Source organism: Dicentrarchus labrax, unplaced genomic scaffold (assembly GCF_905237075.1).
Source record: "Dicentrarchus labrax unplaced genomic scaffold, dlabrax2021, whole genome shotgun sequence".
Taxonomy (NCBI): Eukaryota; Metazoa; Chordata; class Actinopteri; family Moronidae; genus Dicentrarchus; species Dicentrarchus labrax.
Genome location: NW_026136723.1, coordinates 23183766 through 23201214, shown reverse-complemented (window position 1 = coordinate 23201214; position 17449 = coordinate 23183766). Strand labels below are relative to the sequence as shown.

General features: G+C 39.8%; 1 protein-coding gene across 1 annotated transcript; it reads left to right on the top strand.

Annotated features, from left to right (window-relative positions):
* Positions 1–5712: 5712 nt before the first annotated feature.
* On the top strand, positions 5713–14409 carry lypla2 (lysophospholipase 2). The gene is given in 10 exon segments (XM_051390036.1): positions 5713–5847; positions 8179–8210; positions 9813–9870; positions 9872–9879; positions 10195–10242; positions 10397–10467; positions 12295–12368; positions 12513–12614; positions 12807–12977; positions 13136–14409. Coding segments are annotated over 10 exon segments (693 nt in total). The 5' UTR covers positions 5713–5769; the 3' UTR covers positions 13187–14409.
* The last annotated feature ends 3040 nt before the right edge of the window (positions 14410–17449 follow it).

Here is a 17449-nt window from a genome sequence, read left to right as displayed (position 1 = left end):
ATATTTGTATTTCGTGACGCAACATGGAGGTATTACATTATAAGTATTATAAATAAAAATTATAAAATTTTGTAAACCTTTAAAAATGCCTAAAAATTAAATAAAACACCAATAAAACGGCAGTATTTGTCTTATAATACACACATAAATAAATATTTACACATCAATAAAACAACATTTAACACTATATCCACGCTCGTGACCGGCAGCGGGGCGTTGCTATGCGATGACGTCGCCACGTTCTGTCCCCGCCCCCGGTTCGTGTGTGCGGGCCAGTAGCGGAAGTTCCGTTCCGTCGAGAACTGGGACAGCAAGCGGTGAGTGTGGACCCGTTTGTGTCAGCTAGCGGGCCGCGGGTTTCATTCGCCTTACCCGCTTTGACCCCGGGTTCCGAACCGACTCTCGTGTGAGCCGGTTTGTGTGGTTTTGTAAGGGGGGGTAGGAGCGAGAGGGGGGGGGGTTCTGAGAAACGGCCCGCGGCGGAGGTCCGAATTTGAATCGTAACGTAACGTTAGCCGTTGAGCTGGACACCGGGTGGTGTGTGTGTGTGTGTGTGTGTGTGTGTGTGTGTGTGTGTGTGTGTGTGTGTGTGTGTGTGTGTGTGTGTGTGTGTGTGTGTGTGGGGATTAAACCTTTGTCCTGATGGATACCGTCACTACTGGGGTTGATCACATAGCTTCAACCATTCATTGTCTCCTTCCTCTCCCCCCCCTCCACCTGCTTCCTCTGCTAATGCTGATTATTGTTATTTTTTAACTGTGGGTTGTTGTTGTTGTTGTTGTTTTTCTCTCGGTTCGCTCTTTTTGACCGCGGTGTGTTTCCTTACAGTAGCTAGCTAAACCGGGCTGTTAACCTCCATCGGCGGGCGGAGAGCTGGGTTAGCTGCTGCTGCTGGATGATGGTGTGTAAGGGAGGAGGAGGAGGAGGAGGAGGGAGGGAGGGAGGGAGGGAGGGGGAGGAGGTTGCCTGTCACTCAGTGCCGCATATTATCCTGTTGTTTGCCAGCCATCCGTAGCCATTGAGCAAAGAGCTGTCTGAATGCTGCAGCCTGTGTGTGTGTGTGTGTGTGTGTGTGTGTGTGTGTGTGTGTGTGCTATACTCCGACCTATACACACACACACACACACACACACACACACAGACTGCAGCACGCTGTTTTTGTGTGTGTGTTTGACTTTAATGTAATTGGAGTCATGCAGGATGGAGACTCGTGATGGGCTTTAAGTTAGCTGCAACAGAGGCGACCTTTTCTTTCTTTCTCCTGATTTGTGGCTCCTGAAAGAAACCAGCCATCTGACAGTGTGTTTGGGGGGGGTCCTTATCACTGGTGTGATACTATAGAATAAATATCACTGAACTACAGCACTGCCTTTGATACAGGGCTGCACAATTCATTGCAATGTTATCGAAATCTGAATGCACAAGCTGCAGTTTTTAGGATTAAAATATGTGAACAGAACGGCGTTATAATGAAATATTGTAGTTCTGAAGAGTTGCACTGTCTTATGAATCTTGTTCTCCAGATTTAAGAGAGCGCGTTTGTTTTCTACAGACCGCAAAACATTTCACAACACCACGATTTTAGTAGTTTTGATGCTAAATATGATAATGCCCACACTAATCTCTAATTAAATCGTGCCGGAATAATCACAATATCATGTTTTTACCATGTTGTGCAGCTTTACTTTGATATCAGGAAAACCTTTTACTCTAAAATCAAAATGCAAGACGATACCCACTATAGTTTGACAGTATCCATATTTATATCAATTAGCTGTATCTCCTAACTCAACCTGTAACTGTTTTAAACGTATTTATGAGCATTTTATGCCAGCAGCAGCAGCAGTAGTAGAAGTAGAAGAAGTAGAAGTAAACGTAGTTGTTGTAGTAGAACAATAAAAAGGTGGGGAATGGCATGCAATAAAGCTCCCCGGCTGCGGTGAAGCAACCATACCTCAATCAACTGTAACCTTTTAGTAGCACGTAGTTATACTAGGAAAGCAACTAAAGATTATTTAATTCATCATTTAATCATTTAATGTAGTAAAGGTAAAGGAAACAGTGAAACATGTCCTCAGAGTTCAAGGCGAGTTTAAAAACTCATATTATAAAATTAATGATATAATCTGCACATTTTAGCAGCTACACCAATTTAGAGCTGGAATGATTAGTCGATCGACAGAAAATTACCAATTTTGATAATCAATGTTTAATTCATTCATATTTTACATCCAGTATTTGTGAGTTTTAGACTTATTATCGATTAAAAACAATACGTTCTTAGATGTTAACGTGGACTCTCGGAACGCTCATTTTTCTGACGTTTTATTCATCGATCGATTAATCGAAAACATATTTAACAGATAATGATCCTAATTACCGCCTTTGACATCAGGCGAACACTTAATGACGAAAAACTAATAAATATCTGTCATCCAGAGCTTAAATATTCAACCTTTCTGGCAAATTGTCGTTAAAAATTTAATTTCCCTCGGGATAAATAAAGTATCTAGCTATCTAAAATGAAAGAATCAGCTTGTTGCCGGATCCATTCATTCGTTTAAAAAGAGAACAAAACTCCCAAGTCACAGATTAAATTGAATTTGTTTATTGGAACAAGTCCTCTTTTCAGTTGGGGTATTTTTTTTTTTAAATATGAATTTGGACTAGATGCTCGTACACAGCGTGACACTATTTTTAACCGCGGCCTCCACCAGAAGCGTAGCGAGTGAGCCATTGTTTCTCAGAGCATGCATCAAAAACAAAAACCCCACACTCTGCTTTCTGCTGGCAGTCCACGTAACAGGTCATTGTTAATCTGCTGCATAATAACAGGTGTGAGAGAGAGAGGGAGGAAAAAAAAGGATATAAAAGTGATTAAATCGCTTCTTTGCATATGCTGCCTATTTTCAGGTTTGTCCTACTTGTTAGAACAGATTGTCCAATGTTCCTGCACTTCGCCATCTATCGCTCCTCTTTATCTTTCCTTATTATCTCTTTCTTTCTTTCACTCCTCCTTTTTCTTGTGTGTGCGGCCTGCTTTTCAGTCGTCTTATCTATGTGGCTCTGTCTGTTCCCACTCAGGCCCCAGCGCGGCTAAATTACATTAGTTTAAAACACTGAATTAGAATTTGGTGACAGTGAAGGCACATCTTGTGATGCACGCTTTAATCACATCACATTGTGTTTGTGTCATTCGCTCAAACGGAGTCGATATAATGGTAGAAAACATTCAGTGGTGGAGGAAGTACCATGTTTTACTGAAGTTAAAGTACTAATACAGTTTCATAATGCTCCTCTACAAGTAGAAATCCTGCGTTTAAAATCCTAGCTGAGTAAAAGTACAGAAGTGTTATCAGCACAGTGAAGCATCAATGTCTTTTGTGTAATATTCCTCAAACAGTTATATTTAAAGGGGAACTCTCTCTTTGGTGTAACTCATATCTGTCTGAAATGTAACAAGGGACTGAAACTAGACACAGGTCAAAAAGGTTGGGAACAATTGTGTGTTCATAATATGTTTTGAAAGCTGACTAGTACCTATAACTTGTAGATAAATATATTCCCTCTGTAATGCAATGAAGTGGAAACATTAAGTAGCATTAAATGGAAATAAGAATAAGAACCTTAAAATTGAACTTATTAGACAGTATTGAACATAATAAGTAAACCTCATACATGTGGAAAATGTCCTTTTATTCTGTTTATGCTTACAGGTTCCTACCAGAGCTTTGTACAGCACAGAAAGAGAGCGCTGCTTAACCGGGAAACAGCCCAGTTATTATTCTCCTATTACTCATTTATCAAGGGGGTCAGGATGCCGGGCAAAACAACCTCCTTTTGTCAGCACTTTGGGGCACATTTAGAGTCCACCTCCCCGTATTTTTGCAGGGAATGTGACCTTTAGATGATAATTTGTCACCTGCCACCGAGGCCACATGCAAAGCTGAGCAGCATTTAGCCGCTCGGCCATATCAGCAGTGGAAATTTTTTAACACCCGTGTGTCATAACCCCGCTCAAGGTTTACACATTAACCTCCGTGTTTCAGACATCCCCCCCAACGACCCACACCGTCTTTTCATCGTCTGTTTACCAATCAAATAGCGCACCGTCTGATCCACCCGTCCCGTCTTGTCTCATTCTGTCCCACATCACCAGGAACTTAAAGGGCATTAAGGAGGGAAGGCTTTTATTGCCCCGACTTTACTGTAAAAACCTCAACCTGATCTCACGCTTGTTATCGATGGCTGAGTCACTGCGCAGGGGGATGGACGTCTGCAGCCGGTATACAGAGTGCAGGGAAGTGTGTGTGAGTGTGTGTGTGAGTGAGTGAGTGTGAGAGAGAGAGAGAGAGAGAGATTTAGTTAATGAGTCCCGGTACTTGCTGACTACAGAAACCTGCCCGACTCGCACAAACACATACCTCATGACTGCAGTTTATTATGTGTTGCCGTGTGTGTGTTTTCAGCTTTGTTGTCTGCGGACTGAATGACCGCGCTGATAACCAGTCGGGGGTTTGTAACCGTCAGAGAGAGCTGCTTGTTGTCATTGCTAATGTCAAAAAAAAAAACTGACATGACAGATACCACTGTACACGACACAGCAAATTACATGTATCTGCAGGTCTGCTCTTTTGAATAAGCTCCACTTGTTTGAATTTGAATACATCCTGGTGTCTTTTAACATTCAGTTTTGACTGACTTTGGTGGACAGGTTTGGAGGAAGACGATTATAATAAATATTTTGTTACCTACAGTGCACGCGGGTTTCACTTCAGCCAAAAGATCATTTAACATATTGCTGTTATTGTGCTTTCCAGGAGAACCCCACTGTTTCCTTCATTATATGTATATATTTCTATATGTATTTGGGAATTCAGCAATCTGATAATGATGCCTCGACATAAATAATATGTTTGACGCAGATCATTTAGGTGTTTTTAAGAAACAGATATTAGATGTTTTCAAGTGTAAAACAAAATCCACTTGTCAGCATTAAGCTCTGAATAAGTACAACAACTGCCACCAATCAGAGGGTATGGCAGCCTGTATGAGAGGCAAAACCAACCAAAGCTGCTCTTTAAACTTATAGTTCTGAGTTATAATAGAAATCGGTGTATGTTGAACATTGGACAACTCTTTCTACATCTGGATTTTTGCAGCCAGACGGTCCGAAGACGGTGTTTAGGAAGTTCTCAGTGTGTAAATTAAACTTAGATTAAAAACGTGTCCCTGGTGGAAATGATCTGTCGGCTTTATTGAGCTTGCACAGTTCACTTGTCCTGCAGATATAGAAACCAAAGGAAACAAGTCTTACCCAATTTAATATGACGTAATCAAATGACTTTAGAGCCCTGAGCTGGTTGAGAAGAAAGATAGTTTATTTGTGTACGCTGATATCTTTTTGTGCTATTTAAAAAAAACATTTATCATCCAGAAAATGCTCCAGACCGTGAGGGCCTAAAGTCCTTAAAGCCTCTCTGTACAGCCAAAGGAATAAAAGATGCTTTAAAGTTTAAACTTCGATTGGTTGTTTGAACACTTCCTGTTAAATCTGTCATATGAACACATTATTGGTTAATAGGAAGACACTAGAAACTCTCAGAGAATAAGTAGGGGGATTTTGCAAATGTCTGAAATGTCTTTTTTTTTGTTTAATCCCAATACACATGACAACATATTTTATGTTCTTCCACCCTGTGTGATCTGCAGTCAGCTGACCTCTGGTGTTACTGTCCTCTCTTCCGACCCCAGCACCTTCTACAGTGTATGTGTGGCAACAACATGTCTGTGCCGCTGCTCGCCGAGGCTGTGACGGTGTCCGGGATGGAGAAGGAGACCGCGGCGGTGAGTGAAAACCCCAAAGCGCCTTGTAGTCGCTGAGCGGTCGAGGGTGGCTGGGGAAAGGGCCGTCCAACGTCTAGCTCAAGGACACTTTGAGCTGTGGCTATCAAACGTGGCATTTTAATGATGGAAGGTTTTCTGTGGCCTTGAAGCTGCCCGACAGATTCAATCTGAATCTTTTCAGCCGGTGTTTTGTGTAGGAGAAGAGAGTTTGATTGCCTCTCAGACCTTCCAGACCTCCATCTTAATGCACTAAACTAGATCAGACAGTCAGCGCTCTGTAGTGCTTGATATTAAAACCAAAAGACGTTCCCATCCTTTGGCTACTGATTTTCCAGGTGGAGAATTTCAGAACCAGAACAAACCTGTTCTCATACATCCAGAGTTCTGTATGTTTAGCTTGTAATCTCCCTTTTTTTTGTCCTACAACATACTGTAACGTATTGATTGACTCAGTGGATTTGTATCATATTATGGCACCTAGGCAGTAATTCTGTCTACATTTATTGAAAGTTAGTTTCATTTAAATACAATATAAACATCACATGAGACAAATGTTGTTGTTAGTATTTCAGCATTTGTTGGACGTCACATTCACAATGAGGCTTTGTATCAAGCCTCAATAGTTTTTTTCCATAGCTCAGTGAGGTCATGATTATTATGGGTTTTATAAGCAGCCCACTTTTCCTATTTTTCATTTAAACTCAATTGTTGAATTATCAGAACACGTGCAGAGTTTTCATAAATGTTAAATATTGAAAGCCCACAACAAAAGGTCAGATTTATTATCTTGTTTACTTATTATTTGATCAGATGTGTTTTTGTTTGTCATATTGAGATTGAGACAAAGTTCTTGTTAAGTCATTTAACATCTAAAAACTGTGGCTTCTTTTATTGAAGAATTTATTCCTCAAAGGAAAACGTTGTTACGGCATTGGCACTTATATAACTTAACATAAAATCCGTGATCTAGATGTAAGCGTTGCCCCACCACAAATAGCTAAAGCATGACATTTAAACCTGAGACGTTCTTAATTGATTGACATAGGTTTTAATGCATCACCTGAACACCTTGTTAGCTAAACTAAGAAGAAGAAAATGGTAATTTTTCTGCGTCTGAGTCCCAATAAACACCACTGCTTTGCGAGAAGAGAAGCCACACCTGTAGCTGCACCTGTAGCAGAAGCTGTAACAAGTACAGTGAGCAGACGCATTGTGTGGACGCTCAGCTAGATCTGAGTGTAAAAATTAAACAAGCTATTGTCGGGTACAGTGCCGGGATTTGAGGATCAAAGCTTTGAAGCTCGTCTCAAAACCCTACATGAAGGAAAAGTGTTTTTTGTCCCTGCAAAGACAGCTGAGTCACTGATTTCCAGCCAACAAGCGGGCGGTGAATTGCCAGCTTTCTGAATTGTTGTTATTCCTTTTCATGGTTTCTCCGTGGGGAGTAGTGTGTGTGGAAACTGGCAGCGAGTGCTTATCTTGGCAAGAATGGCAGATTGGCACCTGTTTTTCCTCTGTTTTGGAATAAGTATGCACTCTTCGCAGTAGTACATGGTGTTCACAAGATTGATGCAATGTGAGGGTTTTTTTTTTTATATCCTGTGTGTCATCTGTAAAGTGCCAGAAGGAACTGAATGTACTGCTCACAGGTTTCCTCCCTCCAGCAATTTAAGATATAAGATGTAACATTTCAGCATTAAAATGTCTAAAAACAATAGGACTGTGTTATATATTTTGTTGAGTTGTGTGCTTGCATTATCCCAAATGTTTCCAACAGTGTTCAAACTCAGAGAAATCTGTGATTTTATTCGGTCAGCGTTGTGGTTGTCTGCCAGATGCTGCCATTAATTGACTTTTTATCCAGTTTTAAGCCCCATTTTTTACAATATGCTTAATAGATCCTGGTCTTATTATAATATAAACTTTAACTGAATGAAGGATTTTAGTCATCGGACATCTAGCTCTTACGCTATCAGTAGGATAATTCAGCTCCCAGTAGAAACATCCTGAACGAGGAACGCTGAAGGGATCCTAACCGGGAGAAGCTGATGGCAATGTTGCTAAAGACAACAACTCCCATGATCCTATGCTACTTAACAGGGTCATCAAACCTCATCTTTTGTTATTGTTTTAACGTGAAACACCCCCTAGTGGCATAAAATAACATAACATCTGTTTTAATGTGTCCAGTACGGTTGATCACTACCTGCTCCTAAATGTCTTTGTGTCTCTTAAGAAATGTTTCCAGTCTTTTTGTGTAAATTATGAATATTTAATAGTTCTGAAAGGAGCGAGTCCTAACCACTGTTTTATTTTTAATCTGTGCTGCAGGTGATCTTCCTTCATGGGTTAGGAGACTCAGGGTGAGTGATGTTTTAATTCATGTTCAGTATAAAAGTTTCAATAAGCCTGTTTTTGTTTTCTATATTAATTTATTATTACATAACGTATGTGTGAGCAATGTCAGAGTAGAGAAGTATACTTTCTACGTAATATAAATTCATTTTCTGCTTCAGATATCACCGCAGATACTTTTCATGACGTTTGCTTGGTGTCAAACCTCAATACTTTTTTGGTACAGACCAAAATGTGTTTTGGTTTTGCTTTGAAAAAATAGATTCAGAAAATGTAGAAAATGTTTTTTCAGACTATTTTATTCAGGCAAAGTTCTAGTACAGATGTCTGTGTTTAGACTACATTTAATATTTGATTTTGAATTAAAGTTGTTTTTGGTTTTGTACTCAAACTCGGACACCATATTGGCCCCTGTGTTAAAGTTCAAACAATATGCAGCCCTGACGATCACCATGCTGTTAAAGACACAGACCTGCTCTAACAGCTAAATCTAATGTTTCTGGTGGTGATAAGGGTTTGTTTAGATCAATAAATAAAGTACTGTTTGATGTCAGTACTGAATATATATGTATGGTTTAATATTATATGTCATATGAATGGATATGGAGTAATAAATAGTGGATACATGTGAGTTATGTTTAGGATTGTCTACTGTGGGATTCATTAAATTTGCATCATTTATGTCATTTTAAGTGTCTTGTATCCAGATAAAATACACATTAATTCCCATTTAGCCACAAACACAAATGTATTTTTGCACCTTTTCAACTTGTGACTAGAAGAACTAGAGCGTTTTTTTTTTTTTTTGGATTTACATTACGTTACGATTTACAGTACTTTTTTTGGTGCCACCTGAGCTGAGCTGATACTAAAAGGTGATGTGAAAACCCTGCAGACATCCTGCACACACACCGCAAAAACCATGGCGTGGTCAGTTTAAGAAGTGAAGGCGTTATCAAGAACTATCCCTTCATATCCTCGGTTGTAAGAGTAGCAGCTTGTGAAGGGAGCTGTGAATTTGAGCAGTAAAGTTGTCAATGTAGCAGTGAATGTACAGTGAAGGTTGCAGTTTGTCAGTGAATAAAGGCTGCAGCTACTCTAGACCAAAGTAAAGCTCCCTCGCTGTTTCCCAACTGTGTCGCTCTGACAATCCGCTCCGCCTACGTCGAGGGGGTCCTATCGAAAGTACTGTCCACACTCAATCTACACAGAGTAGAGTTACCAAAAGCGAGGAGCATTGTCACATTTTGAGGAAATACGGCTTAAATGCCTTAATTGATGCCCACATTCATGTGGTTTAATTTCATAACGCACCACTTACAACATCGTGAATGACTAATTTAAAAAAGCTCTCAAATAAGCTCTTGATGTCGGGTGAGTCACTTGATCCAATGTTAAATCGTGTCATTGCGTCTCCACAAATATCCCCTGTGGTGGGTGTTTTTCTCTTCAGTATCTAATTGTACCTCAAGTGCAGCTGATTTTAACATGTGTAGAAGTGACCACATATGCTGCTCACGCTCTGTAGTATACATGATGTTCTACATTTTGCATTTAGCTGAAACCGGATTAGAAACAAAGCGTTTCTCTCTCTGTCTGTTTTCTGTCAGGCATGGGTGGGCCGACAGTTTGATGGGGATCCGGCTGCCTCACGTCAAGTACATCTGCCCCCCACGCGTAAGTCTTTTTTTTTTTCCTTCTCAGTCATCCCGTCATATTTTATGGCTCCAAAACACAAGTCACTTGTCGGCACAGAGGGAAACTAACATCTTTCACGCTGTGTTGAGTGAAGTACAATGTTAACCCCGTAAAGCAAATATACGGTTTTCCCCTCAGAATGCAAAAGCAGCTTCAAACCAATCGTTTATCCGTCATCCTGTCTTATTGAGTGACTTAATCGATCCACCAACATTTAGCTCCTGGCTGCTGGTGATCTCCTTACACTGACTGTCATGTTTTCATTTCTCTCCCTCCCCTTTTCCCCCCCCGCAGGCCCCCAATTCCCGTCACTCTCAACTTGAAGTCGACGATGCCTGCGTGGTGAGTTAGCGTGATGAAAGAGACGGCCTTTTAGCTCAACACTGGACGCTATTGTTTCCCTGGAAACCACAATGGGCTCCCATATTGGTGCTGACAATACTGTGATTGTGTCTATTGATTTCCTTAAAAAACGCTCGCCTCTGCATGTGTCCAGGTTTGACCTCATGGGTCTCAGCCCCGAATCCCCAGAGGACGAATCTGGAATCAAGAAGGCAGCAGACAACAGTGAGTTCAATGTTTAAATGCTGGTCCATTAGCGCATGATGTAAGCGTTGAAGGATAAGGCTGCCTTTATTCTATATTTTTGTTATTGACATTAAATCCCATGAAAAGACAGAAACCATCAGTAGTTTGTCTCTCAGAACTTTCCGACGTCCCTCTCCTGTCTGTGGCACTCTGCTCCAAGCCAAATGGCTCCTACAGAAGATATAATCTTTAAACAAAGCTTTTAGCGAATGTTCCTTCAAACAGGTTTAAATAGTGCATTTGTTGGGGACTATTTTACGTCGCGGATGAATACACATTTGGTGCTCCAGTGAGTAGTTCCAGAAAAAGACTGCGTACGAGGGATTGAGTCAAAATAAACAATGTTCATCGTAACATGGACATTGTCAACAATGGAGCTCTATGGAACAGAGTATTAAGATATATCTTCCTTTAAATACACAGACAATACTTATTGGTAGGATTAATACATTGTTGGTGTTTCACAGGATTTGAAATATTAAATATTTACCAGCCTAGTCCTTTAAAAAACATCTGCATCATTTACATTTTAAAAATAAAGTTTACATTTATAATTATGTTTTGCTATGTGTGTAGTGTGACGGTGCTACAAACTTTCATTGCGTTGTACAACCTTGTGTTGAATGATGATAAATACCTTGATCTACAGTAGATTCTGTTTCCTGTCTTTACTGTTTACCAGCAAATTAAGGCAAATATAACCAAAAGATCATCCAAAAAAACATATTTCCTGTAAACCAAACATCCTTATATATTTGAAATGAAACGGACCTGTTGTCATATTTCCTGCTGTGTTCATCATTCATAACTAGATAAGTTGTCTGTTGATCCCTTGTTGTGGAAACTATCAAGCATTAAATAATCATGATGAAAACATTCTTGCAAAGTTAATATGAACAGCTGGTAAAATATACAAAATAACAACATGTGAGGAAATCTGTAAACTTTACTTTTTGCACTTTCATTTATAGAAACAATTTAGATGTGATGATAAAGGCTTGGAGAGTATTTATTCTTTAAGCTGTATGAACTATATGTTAACATTATAAGCTTCAAGTAAAGACTATGATTGGATTCATATATTCTGGTCTTGTGAAAATGTGATACACATAATGCAAACTTTATTATCGAAGCATTTTTCAAGGAGAACTTGGGATCATAAAAGAGAGAGAGACGACGGATTGTATAAAACAAGCAGAATAAAGTGGACAAACCATAAAATATACAACTTTATATAACCAGGAAAAGACCAAACAAAAGGGGTGTAGCTGCTTTTTAAAGACTTTATCTTAGACTTTGTGGGAGGCTTTCCAGAGTCAAAGAGTGACAAGAAGTAAAAGCACAATCTCCTTTTTATTTTCAGCCTTAATAAAGGTCAGAAAACCTTGTTTTAAAAACCTTAAGCTGTCAGTACGGCTAAAAGAAATGCTCATCTTGTAATCAAACAGCATCTTGAAACCATAAACACACACATGATCGACAGTTCGTGGGCACTAATTTGTTTCAGGCATACACAGACCTTTAGTTTTAAACTTTGACCTTGTCACAGACAGTACATTGAAGATCTGAGGTTCCTCCCAGTGGTCAGAGAGCACAGCAACTCCTTTAACTTCAGAGTAAAAAAAACTTTAAACCAATCCTGACAGTTTGATTATGTTTTGTTTGTCTGCACTCACCATACCAACCTGGCATCGAGCTATCTGCTGCTGATCAATAATATCTGACGGGTGTGTTTGACAATCTGCATTATATTATATGTCTCTCTGATGTGTTGAATGACAAAAATGTGTTCTTGGTTTCCTCTAGTCAAGGCCATCATCGAACATGAGGTCAAAAATGGGATCCCCCCACACCGTATAATGCTTGGAGGCTTCTCTCAGGTCGGAGTTCATATCTTAGCATTGTGTTATATTCCACAGGGTTCATATCTCTAACACAATATACTAAGAAATGTATATTAATGCTTGTAATAAACCTCTCTCTCTCTCTCTCTCTCTGTGTCTGCTTCCTCCCTCTCTCCTCAGGGTGGGGCTTTGTCCTTGTATACCGCCTTGACCTGCCAGCATCAGTTGGCCGGCGTTGTGGCCCTCAGTTGCTGGCTACCCCTTCACAGGAGTTTCCCATCGGTACAGTCACAGTTTTACGTTTTAAGTTATATGGTTTTTGGGCTGCTTTACTTTCCATCCATGATACTAACACATGCATTATGGGAGGCGTCGGTCTGGTATTGTTTGCTTCTTGTTGTGTTGGTTGACGAGGTGAAACGGCAAACTGGTTAGCAGGATATCGTCCAAGTCTATGTTGTGTCGGTCCCACAGGCGTCAAGTGGCCACAAGAACATCCCGATCCTGCAGTGCCACGGTGAGGCGGACGTCATGATCCCAGTGCCGTTTGGCGCCATGACGGCAGAAAAACTCAGATCCATAGTCAACCCTCAGTTGATCACCTTCAAAACCTACCCAGACCTCCCTCACAGCTCCAGTCCTCAGGTACTGTACCACCATAGGTTGCATCCACTGTGACTCAGATTTGTAAAATAATATACCAAAAACAAAACCTGTTGGTGAACATTTTTGATGCATTTGGTGATGATTTAAGGAACAGATGTGATTCATTTTCACCAGTTATCTGTTTGGCTCTCTTGCAGGAGATGGCAGCTGTAAAGGAATTTATCGAGAAGTATTTGCCCCGAATCTGACCTCACCTCATCCCCACTGTGACCCCTCCCCCCTCTGAGACACTGACCTCTCACCCCAGATCTGCCATTCTCCCACAGGAAACAGCCATGAGCACCCCCCTCTTCCACGCACATCGACAAGATAACAAACACGCGCATAAAAAAATTGTGATTCGATCGACGCCGCTAAACTAAACATACGCTTCTCCATGCAGCCCAACTCACCGACACTCGCACTGAAAACTTATCAAACACACTAATTTGATAATAACATAACCAAGTGCTCACACTCACAAGTCTTAGCCTTTTCGGAGGGAGAAACACTGACTCACACAATACATTCCCTTTGGTTTTATTTAAACATCCTCTGTCTGTCGCCTCCGCACAACCTCAGTCCTTCTCCGCTTTTACCTCATTTTGCTTTAACGTGTTATTTTTTCCCCAGCTGTCACATCCTCCATTGCTGTTATTGCCACACCTTTCTCTCTTTCATTACTGTGTCAGTTTGTGAGACAACAATAAGACTGAGTTGGATGAACAGGTTAACACCTACCTGATTATTGTTGTTAAAGTGCAGTCAGACCTGATTTTGCTTCCCATTCATTACCATGTGGAACAGGCCGAGACACATTTTGCTTCTTGTCACGAACTGACCTGCCTCCTTTCAGTTCACAGAGTTAAATCTGATCGAACTTTCACACGTTGAAATCTGGAGGCTCGCCCACGTCTAGGCAGCTTTGAGAGGAAAAGGTGGGACTGACTTCTCATTCAGGAAATATCGGTTGTTTATAATCTTCCTTTTTATAACTGCACAGTGAAATAATGGACGCTGCTTTGGCTGCGGTTTAATAAACCGCCGTGTAATTTACAACTTTATAGCCAGGCTAGCTCCTGTGAACACATGAGCCAGGTGAGATTGGGCCTGGCTGCAGCTCCACTCCAGTGTTGCAGTCCCACACAGTCTGACTCGGGTGCTGGTTTTTAGAGGCAGAGCAGCTGATTTCCCACCAAACCCCCATCCATCCCACCTCCCACCAACCCCACGACAGAGCACCGCAGCCTGTCCGGGTCTCGCATCATTAATCTTGACCACTTGACTATGAACGGCCCCTTTTTTTATTAAAGTACTAACATCCACGGGGGGGCTCATGTTTCTTCTTCTTTTTTTTTAAATGAGTGTGATAAAATATCTTGAATTATATGAATAAAATTCCATCTGAAATAAAAGAAAACTAATCAATCGATGCTTTTGCCACCCGGTGCTGTTTATTTCACACCTGCATGTTAGCGATCTTTTTTCCTGCTTTGATTATGTGATTCTTTATGTTAAATTACCTCACTTGACTTCCTTTTTTTTGTTTGTTTTGTTTTTTTTAAATAAGATTGTAGGCTTTAAAGGGGAATGACTGACCAGTATGAGTTGCATGAAATAATGCATCACTGCAGAATGGTTGCAGGCCCGCACAGACTGCACACCATGAGTCGCTTCACTGTTCCTCCCACCGACTTTTCCTCTTTTAGAAAAAAAACATTTTCCCCTCATTCAAGTGTTCCTGTTTCAACCGCCACCCATGAACAGCCTCCTCTCTCCACTAGTTCCAGTTGATTTTCAGTTTTAAACTCTGGAAAATCTGCTTCCTTCCATGTCTTCTTCCACGACAAACAAAGCAGTCCCGAGTTTAAAACTAGCGTAGAGCATTTATTAAGTATTCACTTCCCAGCTCCCTCCTTTGGCAACTTACTGTAACCCACTAATAGAACATAAAAGGTCAGATTTAAAGTTAAACCCAACTCTATTATAGTTCACGTATTAAAACAAACAAATGGCTATACACAGGGAGAGCTTTGGCAAGAAGCTGTTCCAACATAACTGAAGGGTGATTTTACAAATTTAAAATAAAAAGATAATCTTGAACAACTTGTAATCTAATATATATACATATATATATATATATATATATATATATATATATATGTATGTATATATATATCAGGTGTTCTGCATTTTCCTTTGTGAATGTTAATTTTGCTCTCCTCATGATTTATCTGTTCTATATTGCTGTTTTCAAACCTGATTTAAACAAAAGAAAAAAGTGGCAAAGGAGGAAAGACATCTGTTTTGATTGTTGTTCACTAATCAATGAATGTCTCCTTTATCTCTGGGTCCTTCTATGTTTTCCCATCACTCTAAAATCTCTGATGCAGCCCGTTTGCTTCTCTTTATTTAGTGTTTTTTGTTTTGTCCTCTTTGACACCTTCAAATATTTTTTATTATTATTTCAACATTTCCCCTGATGTGACGACGTCGCATCGTCTCCTGGGTTGTTTGTTGTTGTCAGTTAAACTTTCTACTTGTGTGTTGTTTTTTTTTGTTTATTGGACTTATGTTTTGTTGTGTTTCGTCACCGTTGTCATCTTATCCTTTTTTTTGTGTCTGTTTATAATGATGAACATTAAGAAAACATGTTGAGGTGAGACTGGTTGTCTCGCCGCTTTTTTTGTTTCCAAAACACCTGTATGCAGAATAAATGACCAAAAAAAAGTATTTCTTTTGAGCGTCTTTTATTTTCCATTGCTTGATTTACTGTATATCAGATGATGGATGGTAAAATATAGATATGAGGGACTATAACAGTAATAAAATAATGAATGTGTACTCTACTGGAATAAAGTCCATCCATGAATCCATTAAAGGAGTGTTACATTTAGGAGGATCTATTGGCAGAAATTGAATATAATATTCATAATAATGGCCTCAATATAGGAATCGTTATGTTTTTGTTATATGTTTTTTGTTGAATGAGACCGTTTATATCCATAGACAGTGCGGGTCGCCTGCTGTGGAGGCCGCCGTGTTGAACTGCCATGTTTCTCTGACAAACCAAACTGCTTTTGCGTCCACCGTAGCTTCTCCCTCACACTTGGAAAGGGAGGGAGAAGCGAGTGAGTTGCAATCTGCAACTACACCACTAGAAGGCACCAAATCCTACAGACTGGACCTTTAAGTGAACATCACAAGTGTACTGTAATGGAATAAAGTGTTATCAGTGCTTTAATATACACTAGATATCCTTGCTACACAGAAAAAGTCATGACCTTGTGATCCCTTTAAATTTATTATTATTTTAGACTCCCTTTAAAGTCCCAACCTTTTTATAAATATAGTCTTGCCTCTGCTTAATAAACTGGTCTGCTCAACCACAAATATCAAAATTTAAACAGGCTGGAAAAGCTGGGTGAGTTTAAACACCCTTTATTAAAGCTCTGTTAACTCAGATTGGTGAAAGAATTACAGTTGACGTTCATTTTAACACATTATGATGATGGACTATGATCACTGTGAGTGTTTAAACAAACAATAGTGTTTACTGTATGTATGTTAATAAATAAGTGGTCAGGTTTATGTTGTTTTGGGGAAGTAATTGTTCTCAATCAATCAATTGATTGAGTAGTTAGTCCACTGAGGGTTTCACATTCTTCACTGTTAATCTGTCTACATTATAGGTCGTTATGGAATAACCCAATCTTATTACACGAGGATCCCTGTGACTACATCTTATGAAATACATGTCTGTGGCCTTGTGTGTCAGTTTGGGGGTCTTTGACAAAAGGTTGAGAACCATCTAAACAAAAGGGGAAATCCAAATACCCCACCAAAGAAAGTCAAAACACAAGACTGGAACCCGCTCCCAATAAAATTCAAAGATCCTTTAATACATTAATACCATGCATTTCAGTTGGTTTAATGGCACAGTTAAACGTACCGCTACAGCTTTCCATTTCACAACTGAATTAATACCCAAAGTCTAATGAATTAGCTCATTTAAAAGACTAAAACATCCTCATTCCTAAATACAGAAGACAAGTGCTCTTTTGTTTACTCAGTGTGTACATGTGGCATTATTCTGAGCCAAGTGAGCACATTTTACTTAAAGAACACAATATTTCTCCAGTAAAATTAATTCAATTCAATTCAATTCAATTTTATTTGTATAGCGCCAATTCATAACAGAAGTTATCTCAGGACACTTTTCAAATAGAGCAGGTCTAGACCGAACTCTTTAAAACATTAATTAACAGAATTATTAATTAACAGAATACCATTAATTTGCTCCTTATTTTGGCTAAATTTCACATTCATAAAATAATAATAAATACTTCACTACAGCATTACCGCTGCTCCCCGTCGGGTCCGGCAGGTGGCGGTAATGCGCCCACACGCTGGTTTTGCAAAACGCCATTAAAACCCGACGAAGAAGAATCCGCCGCGGACCAATGAGCGGA